At 41.0% G+C, this 23426-nt stretch overlaps 2 protein-coding genes and 2 long non-coding RNA genes across 8 annotated transcripts; 3 read left to right on the forward strand and 1 right to left on the reverse strand.

Annotated features, from left to right (window-relative positions):
• Positions 1-1033: 1033 nt before the first annotated feature.
• On the forward strand, positions 1034-2934 carry tmem251 (transmembrane protein 251). Its single transcript, XM_044049380.1, has 2 exons — positions 1034-1129; positions 2245-2934. The coding sequence occupies exon 2, from the start codon at positions 2253-2255 to the stop codon at positions 2625-2627; it is 375 nt and encodes a 124-aa protein (XP_043905315.1). The 5' UTR covers positions 1034-1129; positions 2245-2252; the 3' UTR covers positions 2628-2934.
• A 6-nt stretch (positions 2935-2940) lies between these two features.
• On the reverse strand, positions 2941-4304 carry LOC122784222. Of its 2 annotated transcripts, XR_006362154.1 has the most exons (3): positions 3694-4283; positions 3035-3484; positions 2941-2971 (listed from the first exon to the last, which is right to left on the reverse strand). It is a non-coding gene; the product is annotated as an uncharacterized LOC122784222 (long non-coding RNA). The 2 variants fall into 2 exon arrangements; XR_006362153.1 differs by lacking the exon at positions 2941-2971 and having other exon boundaries at positions 3356-3484; positions 3694-4304.
• ubr7 (ubiquitin protein ligase E3 component n-recognin 7) lies at positions 3433-9381 on the forward strand. Of its 2 annotated transcripts, none has more exons than XM_044049379.1 (12): positions 3433-3493; positions 5274-5395; positions 5538-5671; positions 5770-5830; positions 6181-6276; positions 6367-6420; positions 6569-6674; positions 6742-6809; positions 6959-7123; positions 8797-8962; positions 9043-9104; positions 9178-9381. In XM_044049379.1, the coding sequence occupies exons 2-12, from the start codon at positions 5279-5281 to the stop codon at positions 9262-9264; spliced, it is 1116 nt and encodes a 371-aa protein (XP_043905314.1). In that variant the 5' UTR covers positions 3433-3493; positions 5274-5278; the 3' UTR covers positions 9265-9381. The 2 variants fall into 2 exon arrangements, with proteins under 2 accessions (XP_043905314.1, XP_043905313.1); XM_044049378.1 differs by lacking the exon at positions 3433-3493 and adding an exon at positions 4362-4626.
• A 1254-nt stretch (positions 9382-10635) lies between these two features.
• LOC122783754 lies at positions 10636-14786 on the forward strand. Of its 3 annotated transcripts, XR_006362083.1 has the most exons (5): positions 10637-10791; positions 11363-11488; positions 11589-12104; positions 12556-12724; positions 14585-14786. It is a non-coding gene; the product is annotated as an uncharacterized LOC122783754 (long non-coding RNA). The 3 variants fall into 3 exon arrangements; XR_006362081.1 differs by having other exon boundaries at positions 10636-10791; positions 11363-12104; XR_006362082.1 differs by lacking the exon at positions 10637-10791 and adding an exon at positions 11092-11231 and having other exon boundaries at positions 11363-12104.
• The last annotated feature ends 8640 nt before the right edge of the window (positions 14787-23426 follow it).

Below are 23426 nucleotides of genomic sequence, written 5' to 3' on the forward strand. Positions count from 1 at the left end.
AGGGTTAGGGTTCTCTGAGTAATATGAGTGAGATGTCTCACCAGACAACCCTTGTTGCTTGGGTGAGTGAGAAGAGGTGCTTATCTTGAATGACGTGGTGCCGTCCCCATACAGTATTTATGGTGGGTGGGACTACCTGATATGGATGGACACGTTCACCAGCCAGTCAGGATTGACGTAATGAGATTGTTGCTTCTGAGGGCTGCAGCAGGGGCGTGCATCCCATAGTGAGACGGCTCACTCATATTACTCAGAGAACCGGGGTTATGTTAATAACCTAAGGTTTTGGAGGACTGGCGTACATCCATCCATTTTTATTTGTGGCTGGCTGATAAAGTATACGTTATTATGTAGTTTATGTACATTAATACGTACATTATTATGTATTTTACATACATTATTATGTACATTGTTATGTATTTTACATACGTTAATATGTACATTGTTATGTAGTTTACATACGTATGTACATTAGTATGTATTTTACATACATTATTATGTACATTGTTATGTATTTTACCTACATTAGTATGTACATTGTTATGGCAGAAAGAAGTTACTGCGGTAGAAAATGAATGTGCAGCTTTGTGTAATGCAGGTATAAACATTAAATAGAAATCTAAGGTGATGCCTACAATGACCTATGACCCATGACCTGTGTGATCTGTGTGAGTCAAAATATTAAATATACAAACATATTTAATATGACGTGAATGAACTCATCTTTGATGTTGTTCATTTATATCTGAACAAACATTCACACCTACAGGCCACGTGCGCCCCCATGTGGTCACAGTGTAGTATTATTATTACACACGACTAAGCAGTCATGGCTCAGATGACGTCTTCAGGATTCCGTTTGGAAAACATAAAGATGAACGTGTTTTTATTGAATAAAAATATTGTTTTTAAAATAGTTTCACCACCCGTAATATTTTATTTTATTTATTTACTCGATTCCGTCGTTTAATAAATAAAAAACGCAACACAAACAGTGACGTCATCCGTGAGTGTCACGTGACAATACCGGAAAAGGAGAGCTACACTTCCGGAATCCGCCGGGGTCCAGTGGTGGTTAAGAAACGAGTTTACGGCACATTTTAATGTGAAAGAATCAACGAGAAGGAAGGTGAGAACCACGAAGACTCAATCATCTGCTAACACATGGCTAACAGGCTGCTAACTTACTAACAGGCCTCCAATTAACTAATTAATAAACTAATTAACATGCTGCTAACAAACCAACAGGCCGCTAATTAGTTAACTAACAGGTTGCTAACTAACTAACTAACAGGCTGCTAACACACTAACTAACAGGCTACTAACGCACTAACAGGCTGCTAACAAACGAACTAACGGGCTACTAACACACTAAGTAACAGGCTGCTAACTAACTAACAGGCTGCTCACGGTGTTTCCTTCAGTGACGATAATGTTGAAATAAAAATAGAGAAAACTTTGTTAGATCACAGTGACTCACGCGCACATGAGGATGATCACATGAACACATTGATTATGGATCAGTTATTATTCTTTATACATTAAAAGTTTATTGATGTCAGATGGCTTATTGATGATGTCAGGTGATTTATTGATGATGTCAGATGGCTTATTGATTATGTCCAGGTAGTTTATTGATTATGTCCAGGTGGTTTATTGATTATGTCCAGGTAGTTTATTGATTATGTCCAGGTGGCTTATTGATTGAGGGTTTGATGATGTCAGGTGATGATGTCAGGTGATTTATTGATGATGTCAGGTGATTTATTGATGATCAGGCTTATTGATGATGTCAGGGGCTTATTGATGATGTCAGGTGGCTTATTGATGATGTCAGGGGCTTATTGATGATGTCAGGTGGCTTATTGATTATGTCCAGGTGGCTTATTGATGATGTCAGGTGATTTATTGATTATGTCCAGGGGGTTTATTGATTATGTCAGGTGGCTTATTGATTGATTATGTCAGATGATTTAGAATAGAATAAAATAAGAATATATACTTTCTTAATCCCCTTAGGTAAAGTATTTCTCTGCATTTGACCCATCCTATCCAGACTGAGTAGCGACCGTGGAGCAATGGGGCTTGGGTACATTGCTCAGGGGTACCCCAGCCCTTTCGACCTGATGGGGACTTGAACCGGCGACCTTCCGGTTACAAGCCTGTCCTAATTATTGATTATTTCCAGTGGTTGATTATGTCCAGGTGGTTTATTGATTATTGATCATTGTTTTTTTCTGTCAGTATGGAGGATGATGAACTTCCGTCAGAGGATGGGATGGTTGGGTCTGGCTCTGTACCTGCTGCTCAGTATCATGGCCGTCTACTACATCTTTGATGTGTACACCCTCAGTCTGGAACACGTACAGAGAGGCGGGATCAACCTGTCGGCTCCGTCTCCCGTTACCACCTGGTCTCACCTGCCATCACTTCCTGTGTGGATGTGGGCGTCGATCTTCCTGCTACCGTACCTGCAGCTCTTCCTCTTCCTGTTCTCCTGCACAAGGGCCGACCCCCATGCCGTGGGCTACTGCATACTTCCTGTCTGCATCGCTCTGCTGTGCAATCGCCGCCACGCCGTCCAGACACCGACCAATCACAGCGCAGGCTCAGTGATCGACACATAGAACTGAACTGTTTGTGTTTATGATGTCACTTCCTGTGCCTTCTGAACAATGAACATCTGCTCAGTGCTGCCCTCAGTCTGGACTCTCAGGAACTACAGTTTGCACACTGTAATGTGATCAGTTAAAGTATGTTAACTTTAACTAGTTACCTGATGCATCGGTACTGTTGCTATGACAACCACGGGTGTAGAACCAAGGCTGCGTGAAAGCTGCTGGCCACTCAGAGCAATGACATGACACATGACATGTGATGGTTGCCATGACAAATTTAACACAAATTGAAAACCTTAATAAAAGTTTAAACTTATTTTAAGTGACCACAATGTTTAAGGTGCTTTCTCGACCTGCTCTTATCTGTCCTCTACCTGCTCTTATCTGTCCTCTACTTGCTGTAATCTGTCCTCTACCTGCTCTTATCTGTCCTCTACCTGCTCTTATCTGTCCTCTACTTGCTGTAATCTGTCCTCTACCTGCTCTTCTCTGTCCTCGGCCTGCTCTTATCTGTCCTTAACCTGCTGTAATCTCTTCTCTACCTGCTGTAATCTGTCCTCTACCTGCTGTAATCTGTCCTCTACCTGCTGTAATCTGTCCTCGGCCTGCTCTTCTCTGTCCTCGCCCTGCTCTTCTCTGTCCTCGGCCTGCTCTAATCTGTCCTCTCTAATATGTCCATCCTTGTGTTGCCAGGTTTGTCATCAGAGGACAATTTAAAAACGGAGAGTGATCAGACGAACAAGAAGACGCCTTTATTTGATTTCACTGATCTGACAGTCGACAGCAGGTATTTCAGGGTTTCAGTCTTTTCACTGGAGGACGCTGACACAGTGACTCCTCTTCATCACTATCCTCCTCTTCATCACCTGCAGCAGGTAAATCAATGATCATCTCATATTCACCATTTCATTAAGTAAAAAACACAATTTATTAATTGTTAATCCGTGTAAACATTTAGAAAGAAAATATTACAGTTATATTACTATACTGATAAAATACTGACATTGAGATTGAATGTGTACTTTGACTTTGTATCCATCACGTGTTTAGTATGAAGCTCGTGGACATGTCTCACCTTCTTCGCAGTGTCGAGTGTCTTTTTCTCTGTCCACTAGCTGAGTGAGTAGCTGTGAAACGTTCACGTTCAGCTCGTTAATTCCACACACGAGAGAACAAAGTGTGTTTTGAAGTTGAACGCTGATTTTCTGTCTCTGTCCGTCTTTGAGCTGCAGCTCTGCTCGCAAAGACACGTCCGCCATGTTTGCTGTCGTCATCACGCACCATCTGTTGCCTTCACGTACCTCCCGTAAAAGTAAAACTGACGTAAATGTAAAACCGTGAATTCATCATGAAGAGTGTAGTTCTTTTTTTTTTTTTAACAGAAAGTATCCAGCGCTCAGTCATGATGCTAGTTGATGAGTGGTCAGTCAAACCTCTAGTTGCCATGGCAACTGCTCGATGTCTGACGTGGTGATCAACACGTGAACGCAGCACAGAGCTTCTACGTCTTTATTTACCTTACGACACTTAAAAAAACTCGTACATCGTAAACATGACCCATAATATAATGTTGGCTGTATTATGGGCTGTATGACAGTTTGTTTGTTTGGTAGAGGCTGGAATGTAGCGGAACAAACGTGACAATTTAGCTCGGATGCACTTATTCTTTATATTTTTTATAATTATTTTTGTCGTTGTTTAATTTTATGTTTTCGCTTTTTTAAAACATGGTTGGGCTTGTTTGGTCTTTAATAATTATTTAAAATAAAACAGGCTAAGAAACGAAGGGACGTGAACCGGAAGTTTTTGTTTTCGTTTTGTATGAACCGGAAGTAATTATCGGCTAACAGTATTTTGTAGTTTGACAAAGCTCAAAACCGAAGAGCATCAAACACACGGATTGTGCCATAGAATCGATATAATCGACAATTTAAAGTCTTGCTGCGAGTTCAGTTCAACCGGTGTCACGTGTCCGCTTCATACTTCCGGTAGTTTCCCGGTGGACTCGGTGAGTTTGGTTTTTATTCTAAGCTAACAGCGTTAGCATTAGCACGGAGCTGATCGATGAGCTCAACACACACAGTAACACAAAGTAACGCGCGCACACACTAACATGCACACAGTAATAGAGTAGCTTGTTACTTCTGTGATGTCATAGCTCCGTCTCTCTCTTATCTTCATAATCTTTAGGCCTGTCACGATAGCAAATCACGATAAGTTGTCCCAGGAATGATTGCGATAAACAATAATATTGTCGTTCTGAGACCATTTTCATCTAGTCCAATGATAATGGCGAGACTGTGCAATGCTGCTAGCTGTGCCAAAATGTTGCCACTGTTTTACAACAAATCACTCAGGTTAAGTGGTTCACCACAGAATCTGAAGCAACCAATTCCATCTTCTTCATCATCTTGAACAATAAATCTAACACACCAAGAGAGGCGGGACTTAAGGCAGAACAGCCAATCATCAGCCGGTCACACTCAAAGCCGGTTTTAACACAAAATGAAGTATATCGATACAAATGATATTGTCCCGTGTTATATCTCATTTAGAAATATATGGATATATATTAAAATATGGAGATATTGCCCAGCCCTATGATACATACTGTGATGTATTATGGTTTAAAAATGATTTGTTTGTGTTTTATAGTAAACATGTGTGAGGAGCACACGGTGTCTCTAGTGGACGTTCTGGAGGAAGATGAAGAGCTGGAGGAAGAAGCTTCAGCTGTTTTAGCAGGAAGTGACTCAGATCATTGTTCATACCCTCAGGTAAAACCTTCTGGTTTTTATTCTTATATTATTAATATTATACATGTTCTTTTCTTCTGAGATGTTCCCACACCACTGATGATAAATCCATTATGAATCAATTATTAAAGTTAACTTTGTGTGTGTGTGTGTGTGTGTTCAGGGTTATGTGAAGCGTCAGGCTCTGTACTCCTGTAACACTTGTACACCAAAGGGAGCAGAGGCAGCAGGAGTATGTTTAGCTTGCTCATATAAATGTCATGAAGGTCATGACCTCTTTGAACTCTACACCAAAAGGTCAGAGTGCACACGCACACACTGTCAGTAATACATGAAAATGATTTTATTATTTATATTAACATTAGCTTCCTCTGTTTTCTCTTCTTTTTCTGCAGGAACTTTCGTTGTGACTGTGGAAACAGGAAGTTCACGGATCTGCAGTGTAAACTTTACCCGGTAACTAACTAACTATTATTTAACTGATACATCTCAGTGTAAACTTTACCCAGTAATTAACTAACTAACTATTATTTAACTGATAAATCACAGTGTAAACTTTACCCGGTAACTAACAAACTAACTAACTATTATTTAACTGATAAATCACAGTGTAAACTTTACCCGGTAACTATTTAACTGATTTAACTGTCAGCGTGAGGGGGTCAGGGTCAGAATGAGAGGGTCAGGGTCAGGATGAGAGGGTGAGAGGGTCAGGATGAGAGGGTGAGAGGGTCAGACACAAATAAATAAAGTGAACTCAGAACTTGGTCTAGTTAATGTCTGATTAAAGTAAGTTTTTGTTTCAGGAGAAAGACGACGTCAACACTCTGAATAAATACAGTCACAACTTTTCTGGCGTTTACTGCACCTGCAGGCGACCTTACCCTGACCCCGACGACCAGGTGAGACACCACTCACCCTCACTTGTCCACCAGGTGGAGCGTTTCTCTGTGCTGATGCTGTGTCTCTCTGATTGGTTGGTTGGTGTTCAGGTGGAGGATGAGATGATTCAGTGTGTGCTGTGTGAGGATTGGCTGCACGGCAGGGTGAGTCACACATGCCAACACTAGTGCTAATGCTACCTGACACAGGTAAGAACAGGACATGTGATGTCACTGACACAGGTAACAGCTGAGTATATGTGGAGCCCTTTGCTGGTCACACTTCAAGGTCACACCTCACCTGTGTTTGCAGCACCTGGGTCGTGAGGTTCCAGAAAACAACGAGTCTCAGGAGATGATCTGTGAGTCGTGTATGAATCAGAACCCGTTCCTCTGGACCTACGCAGATCACCTGACGGGTCAGTCATCGACCTGCGGCTGCTTTGTGATGCATTTCCTGTGTGAGACACTTCCTGTTTATTCCAGGTGTGGTGAGACAGGTGAAGGAGGAGACAGGAGGACGTTCAAACACTGATGTTGCTCCAGAGGAACAGGTGAGATGCGTCAACTGAGTCCTTTGTTACTGAAGGAGGGGGCAGAGTTTTAGAGCTCAAATAGATTCTTGTTCATGTCGTTTATATGCTTCATTTCTTTGGTGCCATGGCAACCACAACTTCATTTCTAATAATCTGTAATCCATCAGGTCGATGATGTCATCAAGCCCAGCGCTAAGCGCACCCGTGAGGAGGCGGAGCTAAACTGCAGACTAAAGGAACTGCAGGCTGTCAATCAGAAGAGAGAGAGGTCAGGTGCTGTGTTCTGGCCGTCAGCGTGGCGTTCCACGCTGTGCTCCTGCAACACCTGCCAGGTTAGTCGTGATGTCACATGAAGTCTGAACACATGAAGTCTGTGAGCACATGAAGTCTGTGAACACATGAAGTCTGAACATATTAAGTCTGTCAGTGCATGACGTCTGTGAGTACATGAAGTGTGTGAACACATGAAGCCTGTGAGTACATGAAGTATGTGAACACATGAAGCCTGTGAACACATGAAGTCTGTGTACATTAAAGGGGACATATTAGACCCTATTTCCCCCATTAAAATAGTTCCCTGGTGTCCTAATGAACATGTCAGTGACATGCTTTGGTCAAAATACCATAAGGATGAAGCATCATAGCAGTTCAATGACCCTGCTAAACCCGCCCCTTTCAGAACACTCGGTTTTGTGCATGATCCCTTTATATGCAAATGAGACACAGGCAAACACACACCCACTTCTTCCAGGGGGTTTCTGATTTGTCCTCTTTACAGCGCTCACTCGCTCAGCTTCTGTTCCCTCCCCTCATTCCTCTCCCCCTCCCTCCACTAGTTCTCTGACAATATCAACATGGCAGTGTGCGCGGAAAACAGCGAGAGTGGCGTCACAGGAAGAGACGTCCTACATAAGGATCGAGCCGAACACTGTCCAACTGTAAATCAGTTAAAAACACTTAGGGACAGCACCGCTGATCGTTGCATAAACTGCTGCTGTATGTGACTGTATCAGACTGGTGGCTGTGCTCCTTAGACCTCGCCACTGCTGATCGCCAGCGGCGAGCTGCATAAACTGCCGCTGTATGTGACTATATCAGACTGAGTCTGTGCTCCGGTCATGGAGGACGTACTGAACAAATAATTTTAATTAGGACGTGCCAGAATGGTCACTTATGAGCTCTATGTGACCTTTTCTTAACAATGTGTGTGTTTGTACGTCGGTGAAATACGGTCGCTGACTAAATACGGTGAGACGCTGGCTGCAGTCTGATACGAAGTGGTACGAACACACGTTTGCTGACTTTATCATCGGCACATTAGCTTCATATATAAAATCCTCTGTAAAACACTGTGCTCCACTGTGCAGCCACCAACAGCACACTTGTCCCTCCGCGTTGACATAATACCGCTCTTCCTCCCTCGCCTGCACTCTCGCAGGGACAAGGTGGAGCTAAGGTGGAGCTCGTGAAGTAAACTTACTGGGGTGGTAACATTTGCGGTGAAATGCGCATGCTGCCGTCATAAGCGCAGGGAATTCAACATTGAGTGTTTTATCGCCTATACTTACACTAAGGGGGACCATGAAAACATGACTGAGTATTCTTTTTCCACACTTTGGCGACTGGTAGGGCCTCCAGAGTCCCAAATATTAGTATTGAAATGGTTAAAAAGTTGATTTTGCATGATATGTCCCCTTTAAGTCTGTGAACACCTGAACTCTGAACACATGAAGTCTGTGAGCACATGAAGTCTGTGAAGTCTTGTTTGATTATGTATTCATATTAAAAACATATTTACATATTTATCAGGAAAACAAACTGTGAATGAACTTTATTTACAGTGTTCACTGATTATTAAACATAACTCTAACCCACTACTGGCACCTGCTGGAAAAGTAAGTGTTTTTAAATGTATTCATGTATGTATAGATGTGTAGATTATTATGAAACAAATGAAACGATTCAAATCACATAGTCATGTCTCACTGCCTGTCTCACCTCTCAGGAGCGTCTGTCTGGTGCTCAGCTGTCCTTCCTGTTGGACGAGTCGGACACCGTCGTTGCCTATGAGAGAAAAGGACAGAACAACGAGCAGAATCAACAAGGTCACGACCCTTTGATGTCAGCGCTGGACAACCTGAACAGAGTTCAGCAGCTCGAGATCATCCACGGTACCAAAGGTCAAAGGTCAACGACAGCATCAAACTTTGACCTCCAGTCCTGACCACAAAGTTTCTTTCTTTATTTTCAGGATACAACGACATGAAATCTGAACTCAAGGACTTCCTGCAGAGATTTGCAGCTGAAGGAAAGGTCAGTCACCTTTGACCTTTGACCTCTGCCCTGTTTTGCTGACGTCATGTCACTGATGTGTTTTGTGTGACAGGTCGTGACCCCTGATGACATCCGTCACTTCTTTGAGCAGCAGCAGAGTCGTAAGAGACGACGGGTCGAGGCTGCGCCTTTCTACTGACCTTTGACCTTCAAAGACCTGGTGGCTTCAGGTCACTGTCTTTGGATCAGATGTTTTTAACGTTTGTTTTTTCTTTACTCATTATAAAGAATAAAAGTCACAAGTCCTCATTTTTTACCACAGCATCTCAAGTCTCTGTCACAAAAAGACAAAGCAAACACCAGGGGGCAGTGGAGAAGATATTCATGTGCTTCTAGTATTAGACACCTGGGATCAGTGAATTTAGGAATTTTTGCTTTTACCATGTGTAAACCATCCGTTTGTATTAAAAATAATGTAATGAATATGAAACAATGGCAGAGCTCACAGTTCATGCACCTACCAGGGAGACAGCGAGGTCCGACTGCTGTTACCCCCCCCCTGGGGTGCACGACCCTAATCCACAGGGGTGCTGCATTTAATTACCCTAGGACAAATATGTTTCCGTGTTGTGAGATGATTTTTCTCTTTTTATGGCAAGTGGAATCACACTACTTCTTAACTCTGTTACATAATGTCACTAGTCGCTCGTTTGTGTGTGTGTGTGTGTGCTTCCGTGCCTGTGTTACCTGCCTCCTTTTGTATCACAGTCGGGCACGTTCACTGAGTCATCTCCCCTTCTTTCTGACAATGAATGAATCGCGCATGCACATGACCGCCACCCTTTACACCCTAATATGCAAAAAGCAAAGCAAAAAAAACAAAAACAAACATGCTAACCTATGACTTTTTTGTCAAAGTTTGGGCGAAACACTATTTGGATTAAATGACAAATCTTGGTCTTTTGTTTGTTACCAAAGCTATTGTAAGTTTCTTCACAACAGAATCTGTTGGTCTATCTAGTAGTGGGATATATATTGAAGTAGCCTAGTAGTTGTATCAATGTCTGCATGTAATCAACAACTGACTGTCAGATCAAATGTAGAAAGAACAATTCAAAAACATTTCAACAATATTTATTGTCACTTTTATACAATTATACAGATATCTAATTTCTCGCTTTATTTGTTTTTCATTTATTCGGTTCTGATATTATTAAAAAAACATACAGATAAAATATATGCTGTATACAGGTCTAAAAATGCTGCAAATAAACTAACAAATACCAGATGAAATGAATATCATTCAATACATCTGTATCAATAACCTGGACAATTATAGGCCTATGAGCAAACCAGGCATACAGTTAAATACTCTAATACTACTAAATGTTTTGACTTGAAAGTTTGTATATTATTAATAATTTATTTTACCTTAGAACTTTAGTTTTATATTAAAGTCACACGGTCATTGTATATGTATTTAAATATATATTTGAATATAAATGTAAAATTGTAAGCGAAAATAAACAATACATTAACTGTCAGTTGATAAACTGATATCTATGAGTAGTCTAGTGAACAACAGACCTAGCACCTTCAGTAGCTCTTTGTGTTTTATCTCACAGGTCTCCCCAACACTGTAAATGTCCTGAAATGGAGGGTCGTCCTCGATGACGTCAATGCAGAGAGGCTTATTTTGCCCTACCCTCCTGAGACTGTAAATGAGGTAAAAATAAGTTCGCTCTGGTCTATGACTTCTGGCTTCAGTTTCATGACCCAGGGTTTGACAATGCCCTTCCCAATTATCCGCATGGAGAAACATTGGATACCTAGAGGATTGAGATGGTAGAGCAGTTCCAGAGTTTCCATCGATGTCTTCTTGAATCATAACATACTGAAAAAGTAATTGAATTCAGACACGTTCAGACACACATTAATTTCATTATTAAAAACATTTAAAAAATAATAATACTACCAATAGAAAAAATACTTTTTTGATATTGTCAGGGCCAGCAGAGAAGGCCCTGCTGGCCCTGACAGCCCACCACAGATGGAAAGGGACATGATTCTCATCCATCAACATATGCAGCGCACCTGAAACTGTGAATTCAGCTCCTCATTGCTGAACTAAAAGAGAGACGACCTGCACTCTTTAGTGAAACTCAAGTGAGTGAAAAAGGATGGTAACACCCATGCACTGTCAAAGTCATCATTGTAGCAATGCTTTATCTGGAAAAGAGTTTTAATATTTTACATCTAGTCGTGCCAAAATGTCCTGTGCTTTGTTTTCCATGCAGCTCTACAGTGAATTCCACAGAATCACCAATCAATATCTACCATTGCCCTTCTAAACTGCACTGCACTTGACAAATATGCACCTCAGCTGCTGAAACTTTACAAGAAGAGGAAGACTGGAGGTGTTGGTGAGAAGATGGAAGATGTTTTGATGGCATAGGAGGAACATATGCATTACATTGCTGTTGAATGTGAGGAGTAGAGCCTAACACCCCCCTGTGCAAACAGGACAAAAACAAGACTCCAGCCCTGGCTGCTGTATTCAAAGGAGGATTCAACTGTTTCAACAAAGGTCTTTGTCTATTCTCCCTTTCCCATATCCATATACACTGGTAACAAATTATCCAGGTTATTACCTCATTATTTTGGAATTTAAGCTGCATTTCATGTTTTGTTTTGTAAATAATGGTTACGTTAAAGAAATAACCTATTTCTAATTTGGTCACAAGGTGGCAGCAGAGGTGCATCAGTACACTCTGTTTAAGGTCTGAGAGAAGGAGGGAGACGTCATCCCACTCGTATATACGATCTTTTTTTTTTCTTTCTTCCCCTTTCTCGCCTACTGCCCGGTTTAAGTAGAAGTTAGTGAAGTACCGTAGCTCTGAGCTAAATCGACCACGTCAAAGGGTTGAATTGAAACATCGAAATAGGAATTAAACACTGACAAACAAGAGACGACTGAGAAGCTGTTGACATCGCGTGGAACTGCGTAGGACTCCTGAGAAGCTGTTAATTGCTCTTCCGGTGAGTTGTGGATGCTACTGAACACGACGCCTTAGCATGCTGATAAAATACCATAAAGATTAACCAATTAACCAATCAACAAAATGAAAAGCAGTCGGGATATTGTTAAAAGGAGTAACAGGAATATATGAACATGTGAAAACCGTGTTTATGTGCTTTGTGAATCCTGCTTAGCTCTTCATTTTCTAATTTAAAATGTCATTTATCAGAGTTGCGCTGTGAGCTCAGGGAAACAATGTGGTTATAATTTCGAAATGTTTATGTAAATTCCTGTTTTGTAGGATATAGTAGTTTGTGTTATAATGGCTGTAGGTAATTATAAGTTCATAGGAGCTGCTATAAAATAATGAAATGTAAAGAGGACACTGTGGAGCAGTAATTTAGTTTAGTAGAGTATAGTTTATATATATGTGGACATGTATTATGGACTTAATGAATAATCTTCCTGCAGGTTGTGTAGGCTGGTTTTGTGTGGAGTTCTTCAGTGGAACGTCATCTGTCCATATCTTCAACCCAGTTGCTTTCCATCTTCTGCCAAGGGATCGTCATCCACGTCGCCATTTCGCCCTGCGATACTCACCTTGAACTGCCTTATTTGACATTCATGGGGGAAAAGGGTGGTAGGACTTTCTGAGTGCACTAATATTAACCCTGTTTATTACGTACCTGGTTCTGTGGTGAAAAGTGAAGTGAGGTACTCACTTTTTCTTCATTCATCACATTCCATTGTTAAAGGGGACATATTATACCCTATTTCCCCCATTAAAATAGTTCCCTGGTGTCCTAATGAACATGTCAGTGACATGCTTTGGTCAAAATACCATAAGGATGAAGAATCATAGCAGTTCAATAACCCTGCTAAACACGCCCCTTTCAGAACACTCGGTTTTCGTGCATGGTCCCTTTATATGCAAATGAGACACAGGCAAACACACACCCACTTCTTCCAGGGGGTTTCTGATTTGTCCTCTTTACAGCGCTTTACAGCTCTATTTGTCTCCCCCACCCTCCACTAGTTCTCTGACAATATCAACATGGCGGCGTGCGCGGAAAACAGCGAGAGTGCCGTCACAGGAAGAGACGTCCTACATAAGGATCGAGCCGAACACTGTCCAACTGTAAATCAGTTAAAAACACTTAGGAACAGCACCGCTGATCGCCTGCGGCGCGCGACGAGCTAAATAAACTGCATGTTGCTGTATCAGACCGGAGACTGTGCTCCGGAGACCTCACCACCGCTGATCGCCACTGTGCTCCGGAGACCTCGCCACCGCTGATCGCCAGCGGCGAGTTGCATAAACTGCCACTGTATGTTACTGTATCAGACCGGTGACTGTGCTCCGGAGACCTCGCCACAGCTGATCGCCACCGCTGACCAGCTCCAGTGCTCCGGGCAGTTTAGGCAGATCGCTGCTGGCGATCAGCGGTGCTGCACTCTCTGTGTCACCGCTGATCGTCAGCGGCGAGCTGCATAAACAGCTGCTTTATGTGATTGTATCAGACTGAGTCTGTGCTCCGGTCATGGAGGACGTACTGAACAAATATTTTTAATTAGGACGTGTCAGAATGGTCAGTTATGAGCTCTGTGTGATCTTTTCTTAACAATGTGTGTTTTTGTACGTCAGTGAAATACGTCCCCTGACTAAATACGGCGACCGCTGGCCACAGTCTGATGTGAAGTGGTGCGAACACACGTTTGGTGACTTTATCCGGCACATTAGCTTCATATATAAAATCCTCTGTAAAACACTGTGCTCCACTGTGCAGCCACCAACAGCACACTTGTCCCTCCGCGTTGACATAATACTGCTCTTCCTCCCTCGCCTGCACTCTCGCAGGGACAAGGTGGAGCTAAGGTGGAGCTTGTGAAGTAAACTTACTGGTGGGGCGGTAACATTTGCGGTGAAATGCGCATGCTGCCGTCAAAAGGCACATGGAATTCAACATCGAGCATTTTATGGCCTATACTTACACTAAGGGGGACCACGAAAACATGACTGAGTATTCTTTTTCCACACTTTGGCGACTGGTAGGGCCTCCAGAGTCCCAAATATAAGTATTAAAATGGTTAAAAAGTTGATTTTGCATAATATGTCCCCTTTAAAAAGTATTCATATAGTTTTCAAAGCAAAATCACTGATGCTTTCTGCTGTGTGTTTATTGTGTATTTAACATCTTTTACTATTGGTACTACAAAGATTCAGATACACGTGTCTAAACTGATCTTTATCAGAGATTTTGACAAAACCTCAGGAACAAGTGAACACACAGACTGGAACTCTCTCCTCCCCATATAGAAGGAGAAATGAAGGGTGATGATCTTCCCTAAATAAGCTTGTATTCTCGGTTTGGTATAAGATGTGTGTACAGTGTAACGCCACATTTCACAACTAATACATGCAACATATTGGGTTAGGGTTATATGAATGATTTGTCTGAATACACTGAAAACACTGAACATGTGTTTGTTGCCTTTTCAGGATGAGTTGGAAGCAACCCAAGAGGGGCAGTGGCTCTGGTGGCAGTAGTGAATGAAGATCAGGGTCCTGCGGGAGTTCCCTTTGAAACTCACCATGTGTCTCTCGTCTTCACAATCAGGTTGTAATGGCTCACACACTGATCTACGCGAAGCTTTTTTTTGTAACTTTACAATAAAATTGACTGCATAATTATTTTATTATTAAAATATTTACAAAGGAAGCTGATGAATGAAATGGATAAAAAAAGATTGATTTGAGTGACTTATTAAAGTATTGTCACATGTATGTTTGTAAGGAGTTCATACAACTTAAATGGTTTCCTCAAATGAAGTAAGTAGCCACAACAAAGTTGTCAGAACTAGAATATAATAATTTGAGTAAATTCAACTTAAGTATTAACATTTGTATAAAGAAGATAATTTAAGTTCAGATAAATGCTGCATACAAGTGTCACATAATTACTAGTTTTGATTAACTGAATGGAATTCAATTCAGTACAATGAACTTTACCCCAGTTACTTTAACAATAAATACTTGAGTTACTTGTACTCAAATGAAATACTTTTTTATACTGAAATTGTTTAAGTTGATCTAACTCATCAGGTTTTACAGTGCAACTGTGACAGTTCCCTAACTAACCCTAACCCAACCAGGTTGACACTTTCTACTTCCTGTGGAAACAGGAATTGTGGTTTTTGTCTCGTATGGATGTAAATGGGTTAGCAGTAGGAGCTTAAACTCATGGAACAACATGTGGACATTAGGTGTTTACATTAGGTGCAAAAGAGGTTTAGTAAAAACACGCTCCACGTTCTCTACTTTGGCACAGTTTGGCACAGTTTGGCACAGTTCAGCACCATCTGTGCCATGTGAGATTTCTCAGGTACCAAATTATTAAACCATTGAATTTTAAAACCAAACAAAATGATTATTTGTCTCTAACATGAATAGATTTTCTGAAAATCGCAGACATAATAAAAACTAATAATAAAATAAACAAATCGCAAGAATAACAGGCATAACATTTTAAAGATCATTTGAGGCGAGAAATGAGTCATTAAGAATGCAAACATGTGGTTTGTGTATTAAGCTCTGACATATTTATAGTTTGTTAGTGACAAAGTTATATAAAAATTAAATGGCCACTTCAGACCGTTTTTTTAAAAAAAATCATTTTATATTATATATGTATATATATATATATAATATAAAATGATTAAAAAAAAAAAAAAGTCAAATCAACAAATCAACAATCCTCTACGCCAGGCTGTGCAAAGTCTGGCTGTCGGTCAAATTTTGTTTTTATGATGTGCTTTAGAACTGGAGCCCCGTGTTTGAAACCCACCTCTGACTTTAAAATTTTTTCTTTCTTTCTTTTCTTTTTTCACTCCCTGTATTTTCAACAATCTATTTATTACTAATCAGTTTCAACTATATGGCAGCTTTGAATCAGATCGTCTTCCTCATTCTGAGTCTGTTGAACGTCATTTGATCGCCCTAACCCTATGTGACGGCTCAGTTCTTGTTTCATTATTTGTTTAGTTTGCTGTGATGTTGTGTTTTTACAGATTTGATTTGTAGGTGTGCTTTATGTTTGTCGTTTTCTCTTCACTGACCGTGAACTACACACACCTGCCAGTTGCAGTCTAATTGATAACGAGCCACAGGTGGTGGCGAGCATGAGAGCGACTCTTTATATTTCAGAGGCCAGTGCTCACGGAGGAGGAGCCGAGAACCGGCCAGACCGACCGCTGAAGGGAGCACCTGCAGTCCCGCCCGCTCGGTGTGACAACTCCAGCCCGGAGGTGTGCGTGCGTGTCTGTGTGTGTTGCCTGGAGCGCTGAGAGGGAGAACAGAGAAGGCTGGCTGCAGGGCAGGTAGAGGAGAGACGGTGTGGAGTAGGCGAGCCAGTGTATCGGCAGAGGACTGGCGGCTTTGTGCCCGCACCAGGCCAACTGAGTGCCGGACCGTTGAGCTGTAGGAGCAGAATGTGGGCCGTGAACACGGAGGAGGGCGAACTTAATCCCAGCCGGAGTTGAGGGGAAGCAATGTGGGCTTGTAGATGGGTGTGGTCACGATGCACCCCTCTCACAGCTAAGTACCCTCTTCTTCTTCCTCTTTTAACTGGATTTGGGTTCATTGGGATTTTAGATCTGGAGATTGTTTTATTGTGATTTGACATTGGGCCTGATTGCTTATCCCAGCTGCTTTTCTCCCTGTGTATGTGCGCTGACTAAAGACCTGAGGAAGACGGGGACTGATCCCTGTGAAACGCTGTCTCTTTTTGTTGCACTACTTGTTGTATGTACAGCTTAATGACAATAAAAGTGATTTGATTTGATTTGACTGTTGTCGCAACCGGGTCTGAGAGTGGACACCGAGGGATCCTCGGGGGATTAAGTTTGTTATTACTTCTCTTGTTTTATTTGAATAAATGTCGTGTACACGACTGATTAGAGTCATGGTTCTTTAACCCTGATTTTAATAATAATAATAATAATGATAATTATTATAATAATAATAATAATAAATTTAATTTAAAAGTGCCTTTCAGGTCACTCAAGGACACTTTACAAACAAGATCAATTAAAATCACACAATTACGTAAAAACCAAAAAAGACATAAAATCAACACAATGAATTTTAATGAAGAACCTGTGTGTTGGTTTACCTTTTAAGGGTCCTAGGCTCTCATACCTAGGTGGCGTTGTTGGCACCTTTTTAACAAATCAATTGATTTTATACCACTTAAACCGTAACACATCTACCTGCCTAAATGCAGTGACTTACTGCCATGTGATTGGCTCATTCAATCAGTGTGTTCATAAACAGAACATGTACCTAATAAATTGGCAGGGGGGTATTCCATCAACGTGGCTAAGAATTGCCAGACTTCGGTGTAAGCTTGAAGCTTGACTAAGCTCCACCTCCCAATCTAGCTCCAAGTCGTTCCATCAAATAAAATCAGCTGGCTCCACCTGACCCTCAGTCAAGGCTCAACTTGTGCACGCCCACAGGGAAAATAAAAAGCCCATTCTAGTCGAGCGCGAAAACTGTCAAAAATGCCGAAAAGCAAGGGAAAAGCGCGTGCGGAGATGTTCTCTGCAGCGGAGCAAACCCTCCTCGTAGAGGTATATGACGATTACAGCCACATAATCCGTAAGTCGCTTTGGATAAAGGCGTCTGGTAAATGACATGTAATGTAATGTAAAAGTGACAAAGAAAATTTCAGTATCATCATGTTATATAAATCCCCCATCAAAGGGACAAAATATATGTAGACAATAATCTACCAATTGATTTCTTGATGGTTTTTGTTTTAAACTAATCAATTATGTGGATCTATTAATGCAACAAACCCCTAAAATTAAAAGGAAAACCCCCAAAGAACAAAAAGACAGCCCTAATAAGTAACATTCATATGAACATAATTAAAATAGCATTATTGTTTCACTGCAATGTATGTGAAATTCTCTATATTTGATCGTTTGGCAGTCCTAGTAGTAATGTTAGAACGTGATATTCATCACATTTATCAACTGAATGTTATGCAAATCGATGGGATAGCTTTCATTTATTTCCTGCATGGCCAATTGTATAGATTGTATCATTTCAGTCTGTCATTTTGACATGCTGTATTTGTGCTACTTCTGTATTTTGTCCCAGATGCTATATGTTGAATTGTTGTATTTTCATCTTATTTTATGTGACGCACTTTAAATCCTACATTTACATTTATTTAAACAATAATAGGCTACATTTAATCAAAGTATTTTACATAACTCAACACATTTATCATACAATTGATGGTAGATTATTACATGAAGAAATGCAATGTTGGTTATCATTCTATAGGAAATAATCATATGACAGATCTATTGAATTTAAAGAAGTTATTATTTATCTAGAATCATTTTAGCAAATCAAGCAATTCAATGGAGACGAGGACCCCTATTACAGTAGGTGAATGCAGGTGACAGCAAATCAATCATCTATCTCCTATCAATCGGGGGCCCTAACTCTCGTTACATCAAAAATAATGATGATCTCTTTAAATTTCCTTTTATTATATTTCTTTGCTAGTTTGTTTAATTTTGTATTTATTTGTGTCTTATTTTTTTTTATTATATTTTATTTAGGTGATAATGTTCTTTCATGTACTTATAGATAATATATAACTATTGGTATAAATAATTTCTTGAATACATTTTATTATATATTTTATGTTTATCATATTATTTTATCATTCCATGACAGTTGTGTGTCTCTGTTTCTGTCTATTGGACATTCTTTGATCATAGATGGTGCTAAGCTTCACTTTTAGCCTGCTACAGACCAGGTTTGCCCGGCAGCATAAGTTACCATGGTTACTTGGCTGGCATTCACATTAGCCACCTTGGTGGAACAGGGTTGAGGCTCAGATTGATGGAACGGAAACCTGAGCCACAGTTATGGCTTAGCCATGGTTGAGGCTTAGCCAGAGTCATAGTTTCCATGGTTACTGAGTTGGGGCTAATCTTAGCCTCTTTGATGGAACCGAACTCTCACTCATATTAGCCAGACTTGGCCATTTGAGCTTGGCTTTGCCTTTAGCCTGCTCGATGGAATACCCCCCAGGTGTTCTTCCCACTCTCGTCTCTGCTGACAAATGCATGAAATTGTGATGCTCCGTTGTTGATGTCATTTTATTGTGATAGTGCCACTCTTATTTTGATTTATTTATTTATTTCCATCCTTTATTATCCCTACCTGCTTCACGTGTGTCTAGTTAGTCGCAGCTGTTTGTCCTGACCCTCCTTCCCTCTGTATGTAACCACGCCCTCTTCCTTCTTTGTGTTCCAGTCCGTGTCCACGTCGATCCAGCTCCTGTGTTTCACTCGTTCCTTATCTGCCTGTCCCAGTGCCGGCCCTGAGTAATTTGGTGCCCTAGGCAAGATTTTAGCTGGCGCCCCCTTGCATCGCAGCAGTCAATTTCACAATCAACTTTCATGATACAATCACACAAAAACTGCATGTGTGTATTCAAGATTTTATTTCTTTGAGTAAAAAATATCACACCAAATAAAAACTAAAGAAAGAAACAAGTGATAAAATTAAAAATACAAAATAAATAAGGCAACATATTAAACCCAACACTGCACACGAAAACAAATGACATAAAATGAATTAAAAATAAATAAGGCAAACATATTAAGCTGAACACTGCACACGAAAACAAGTGACATAATATGAATTAAAAATAAATAAGGCAAACATACTAAGCTGAACACTGCACACGAAAACAAGTGACATAAAATGAATTAAAAATACAATATAAATATGGTATTGCACAAAAATAATAAATTATGAAACCTGTGCAGACATAACAACTCACACTATTGCACACAGTATAAGAAAAAAAAACAAGAGACCTCTTGATTCACCGCTATTTACATGATTCCAACAGGGGGTGCTATCTGCATGTTGATTGTATTAAAGGCCCCAACAACACCTCAAGAAACTCACTTTACAGCATAACTCCTCTTGACTTTCTTGATGCAAAGTCATCTATAATGTCATCATATGACAGCTGTTTTCCAACAATATGGTTGATGCTTATAATGGAAAGCCCACTGAGACGTTCTTGTGCCATCGTTGATCTCAGGTAGGTTTTAATAAGCTTGAGCTTAGAGAAACTTCTTTCCACAGAAGCCACTGTAACAGGAAGAGTGGCGGAGATCCTCAGAGCAACCCACATATTGGGATACATCTCTGTTAGCTTTTTCTCGTGCAGGAAAGTGAGGAGGTCCATGGCTGTCATGTTCTTTGCTGGCAAAGGCGGAAAGTTTTGCATTTCCACACAAAGTTCCCTGTCATTAATGTCTTGCTGCCCGTCATGGGTCAGAGCAGTACTCAGGGTCTGACATTGTTGTAGCAGCTCTTCTTTTGCTAAGTTGGGGAAGTTGAGGAGCACTCCAAACTTGTCCTTTACCTCTCCAAGGTTCTGAAATCTCTCATCGAGTGAAGAGACAACTGTATCCATGACCACATTAAAAAATGTGGTTTCCATTTTCTTAAGTGCGTCATTGATAGGCTCATCTGGAGACTCATATGCAAAGTGCTTTTTTGTGGTTCTTAACCGCTGTTGTTTCAGTACAGTCTCCACGTTCATCTCTTCATACATCTCCTTTGCAGTTGTCTGTGCATCAGAAAACCCAGTGGTTCTGTAGCAGGCCATGGAATCTCTGGTTTTCTTCAGCAAGTCTACAGCCACATCTAGCTGCATGGAGGGTGACTGCAACAGTTTACTCACATGCTGGATTTGGTTGAGGATGTCATACCATATGGCTGTACAAATGGAAAATCTGTAAGATCCTATCTCCTCAGCCAAGGACTGGGCTTCAACTCTCACCACAGGGTCTGAGGTAGTTTCCCTCACCTCCAGAAGAGTCCCTCTGACTTGCCTAGCCTGGTACCTTACTGCCTCAATGCTTTTTATCCTGCTTTCCCATCTCGTCTCTGACCATGACTTCAAAGTGGTTTTAACATGATTCAGCAGGGTATCCCATCTCTGGGTGGAGGCTGAGAAGAGCTTGAATAGCTTTGTTAAATGTCCAAAGTAGCTGATGGCTTCTGTTGTGCTCTTTGCAGCATCAGCTATCACCAGATTTAAAGTGTGGGCACCACATGCAACAAAAAAAGCTCTTGGGTTCTGCTGAAGCCACCGAGCCTGAACACCTTTATTATTTCCCTTCATGTTGGCACCGTTGTCATAGGATTGTCCTCTGCAGTTCTCAAAGGGGATGTTCAGCTCCTCCAGCCTGTTTAGGATGAGAGATGACAAACTTTCCCCTGTTGTCTCCTCTGCCACAAGAAAGCCCAAGATATGTTCTTTAACTTGTGGTAAGTCTTCTAGTGATACTGTCCTGACAATGACAGAGAGCTGCTCCTTATGACTCAGATCAGGGGTGCAATCTAGAATAATAGAGAAATATTTCATTGTTTTGATCTCATCCACAATGCTTTCCAGTATTTTGGAGCTGATGGAGTCTATCAGTTCATTTTGGATTGTTTTACCCAGATAATGTGTGTGACTGCTAGCTCCACTTTCCACCCTCCCAACATGCTGCTTCATTACTGGATCAAATTTGCCTATGAGTTCCACCTCTTTCAGAAAGTTGCCATTGTCTGATTTATTTAATGTATCTGTGGACCCCCTTAAAGCTATGTTTCTTTCAGCTAAGGACTGAATTATTGCCACCAATCGAGAGAGAACATCAAGCCACCTGTTTCTCTCAGCCTCAGCGAGTGCCATCTCTTGCCTATCTATTGTTAACCCCTTTGCAAAACGGACCTCCAACTCCTTCCATGTTGCCATGTGGGTTTTGTGCTCCCGGCTATCCTCATGAGCTTTCAGCAACTGGCTTGCATTTTTCCAGTCCTTCAGTCCCTCTTTATTAAGTTTGTCATCTTTTGTAGAGAACATTTTGCAGCAGAAGCAGTGCAAGCTATCATTCTTTTTGGAGTACATCAGCCAGCTCCTTTTGATTTTTTCCCCATTAACTAAGACTCTCTTAAAAAATTAATGTTGACACCTTCTCCCATCGTTGTTTTGTTGAAATGTGTAACTGTTTTTTGTTTGAAATGGTCCTCTGTGAACTAACTCTCTTCTTACTTTGTCTGTAAGAAGAGATGGCCAGTCAGCAGGGTCTATAGGTGCAGCCTTTAGTCCTGATGCCGTGTCACCGGGCTGTGCAGAGGTAGATGGGACAGGAGCACCTGATGCTGTGTTTCTTCGTCTCTGGGTCACAGTCCGGTCAGATTCAGGCAGCTGGCCTCTTGACCCCGTCCCCCTCACAGAGGGCAGGTACAGAGCAACGGCTCGTTTCACCCAGAAAAAAGGCTTCTGCATTATTTAATAGTCTTTGCTATGACTTTATGTAGCTGTGGGCTTATATAATATTTCGAAATAATAGTAATAATGGCACTGGTAAAAAAAAAAGTAGTATTTATATATGTGTGTATATATATATACATATATATATATATATATATATATATATTTATGTTTTTTTTCCCGTTTTCGGTGCCCCCTGCGGATGACGGCGCCCCTAGCATTTGCCTATACTGCCTATGCCCAGGGCCGGCTCTGGCCTGTCCAAGTGCTGCATGTGTTCAAATAAAGACCTTAACTTGTAACTTACCACCCTTCCTGCATCTGGGCTCAGTTCTGTTCTGTAATAACCACATCTTGACTTTGACGTGCCACTTCTCAGCTGTCGCAAACTGTGGCGTAACTACAGTAACGCAAAGTGTGCTTGCGCCAGTGTGTGGTCAGCGATACGCTCGGTGTTTATGGGTTAAAATATAAGATTGATTCTGATATGTGTACTTTTGTAATATCGATATCAGACCCAAAAAAGACACCCAATGAAACACAAATGAAATCACCCTTACAGTCATTTGACTTTGTCTCCATCTGGTGGGCAAAATTAATATTGTAGCACCTGAGAGACATAAGAGTATATAAACAGCAGATATCTAACTATATATATATATGTGGTTTTTGTCAAGTGCTCATTAAATCTTCTGTCTGTTTGTAAAATGTTAATCTGTCCTCGTCAACCTGTAAACAAAGATCACAGCTCACATTTGCTATTACACGTCCATGCAACACCATCACAGGTAAACACTGCCACCTATTGGCCTGTAGTTTTGTCTGGAAAATGACTGTTGATGGTTTGTTTCCTAATTACAATTTATCACTTCAGCACATGTATTGTTTTTGGTGGCTCTGTGGGTCAGTGTGCGTTTTTAATGAGTTTGTAACAGCTGTGAACTTTATAAACCTTCACAATGAGTG

The sequence above is a fragment of the Solea senegalensis genome, linkage group LG17, assembly GCF_019176455.1.
Source record: "Solea senegalensis isolate Sse05_10M linkage group LG17, IFAPA_SoseM_1, whole genome shotgun sequence".
NCBI classification, from domain to species: Eukaryota; Metazoa; Chordata; class Actinopteri; order Pleuronectiformes; family Soleidae; genus Solea; species Solea senegalensis.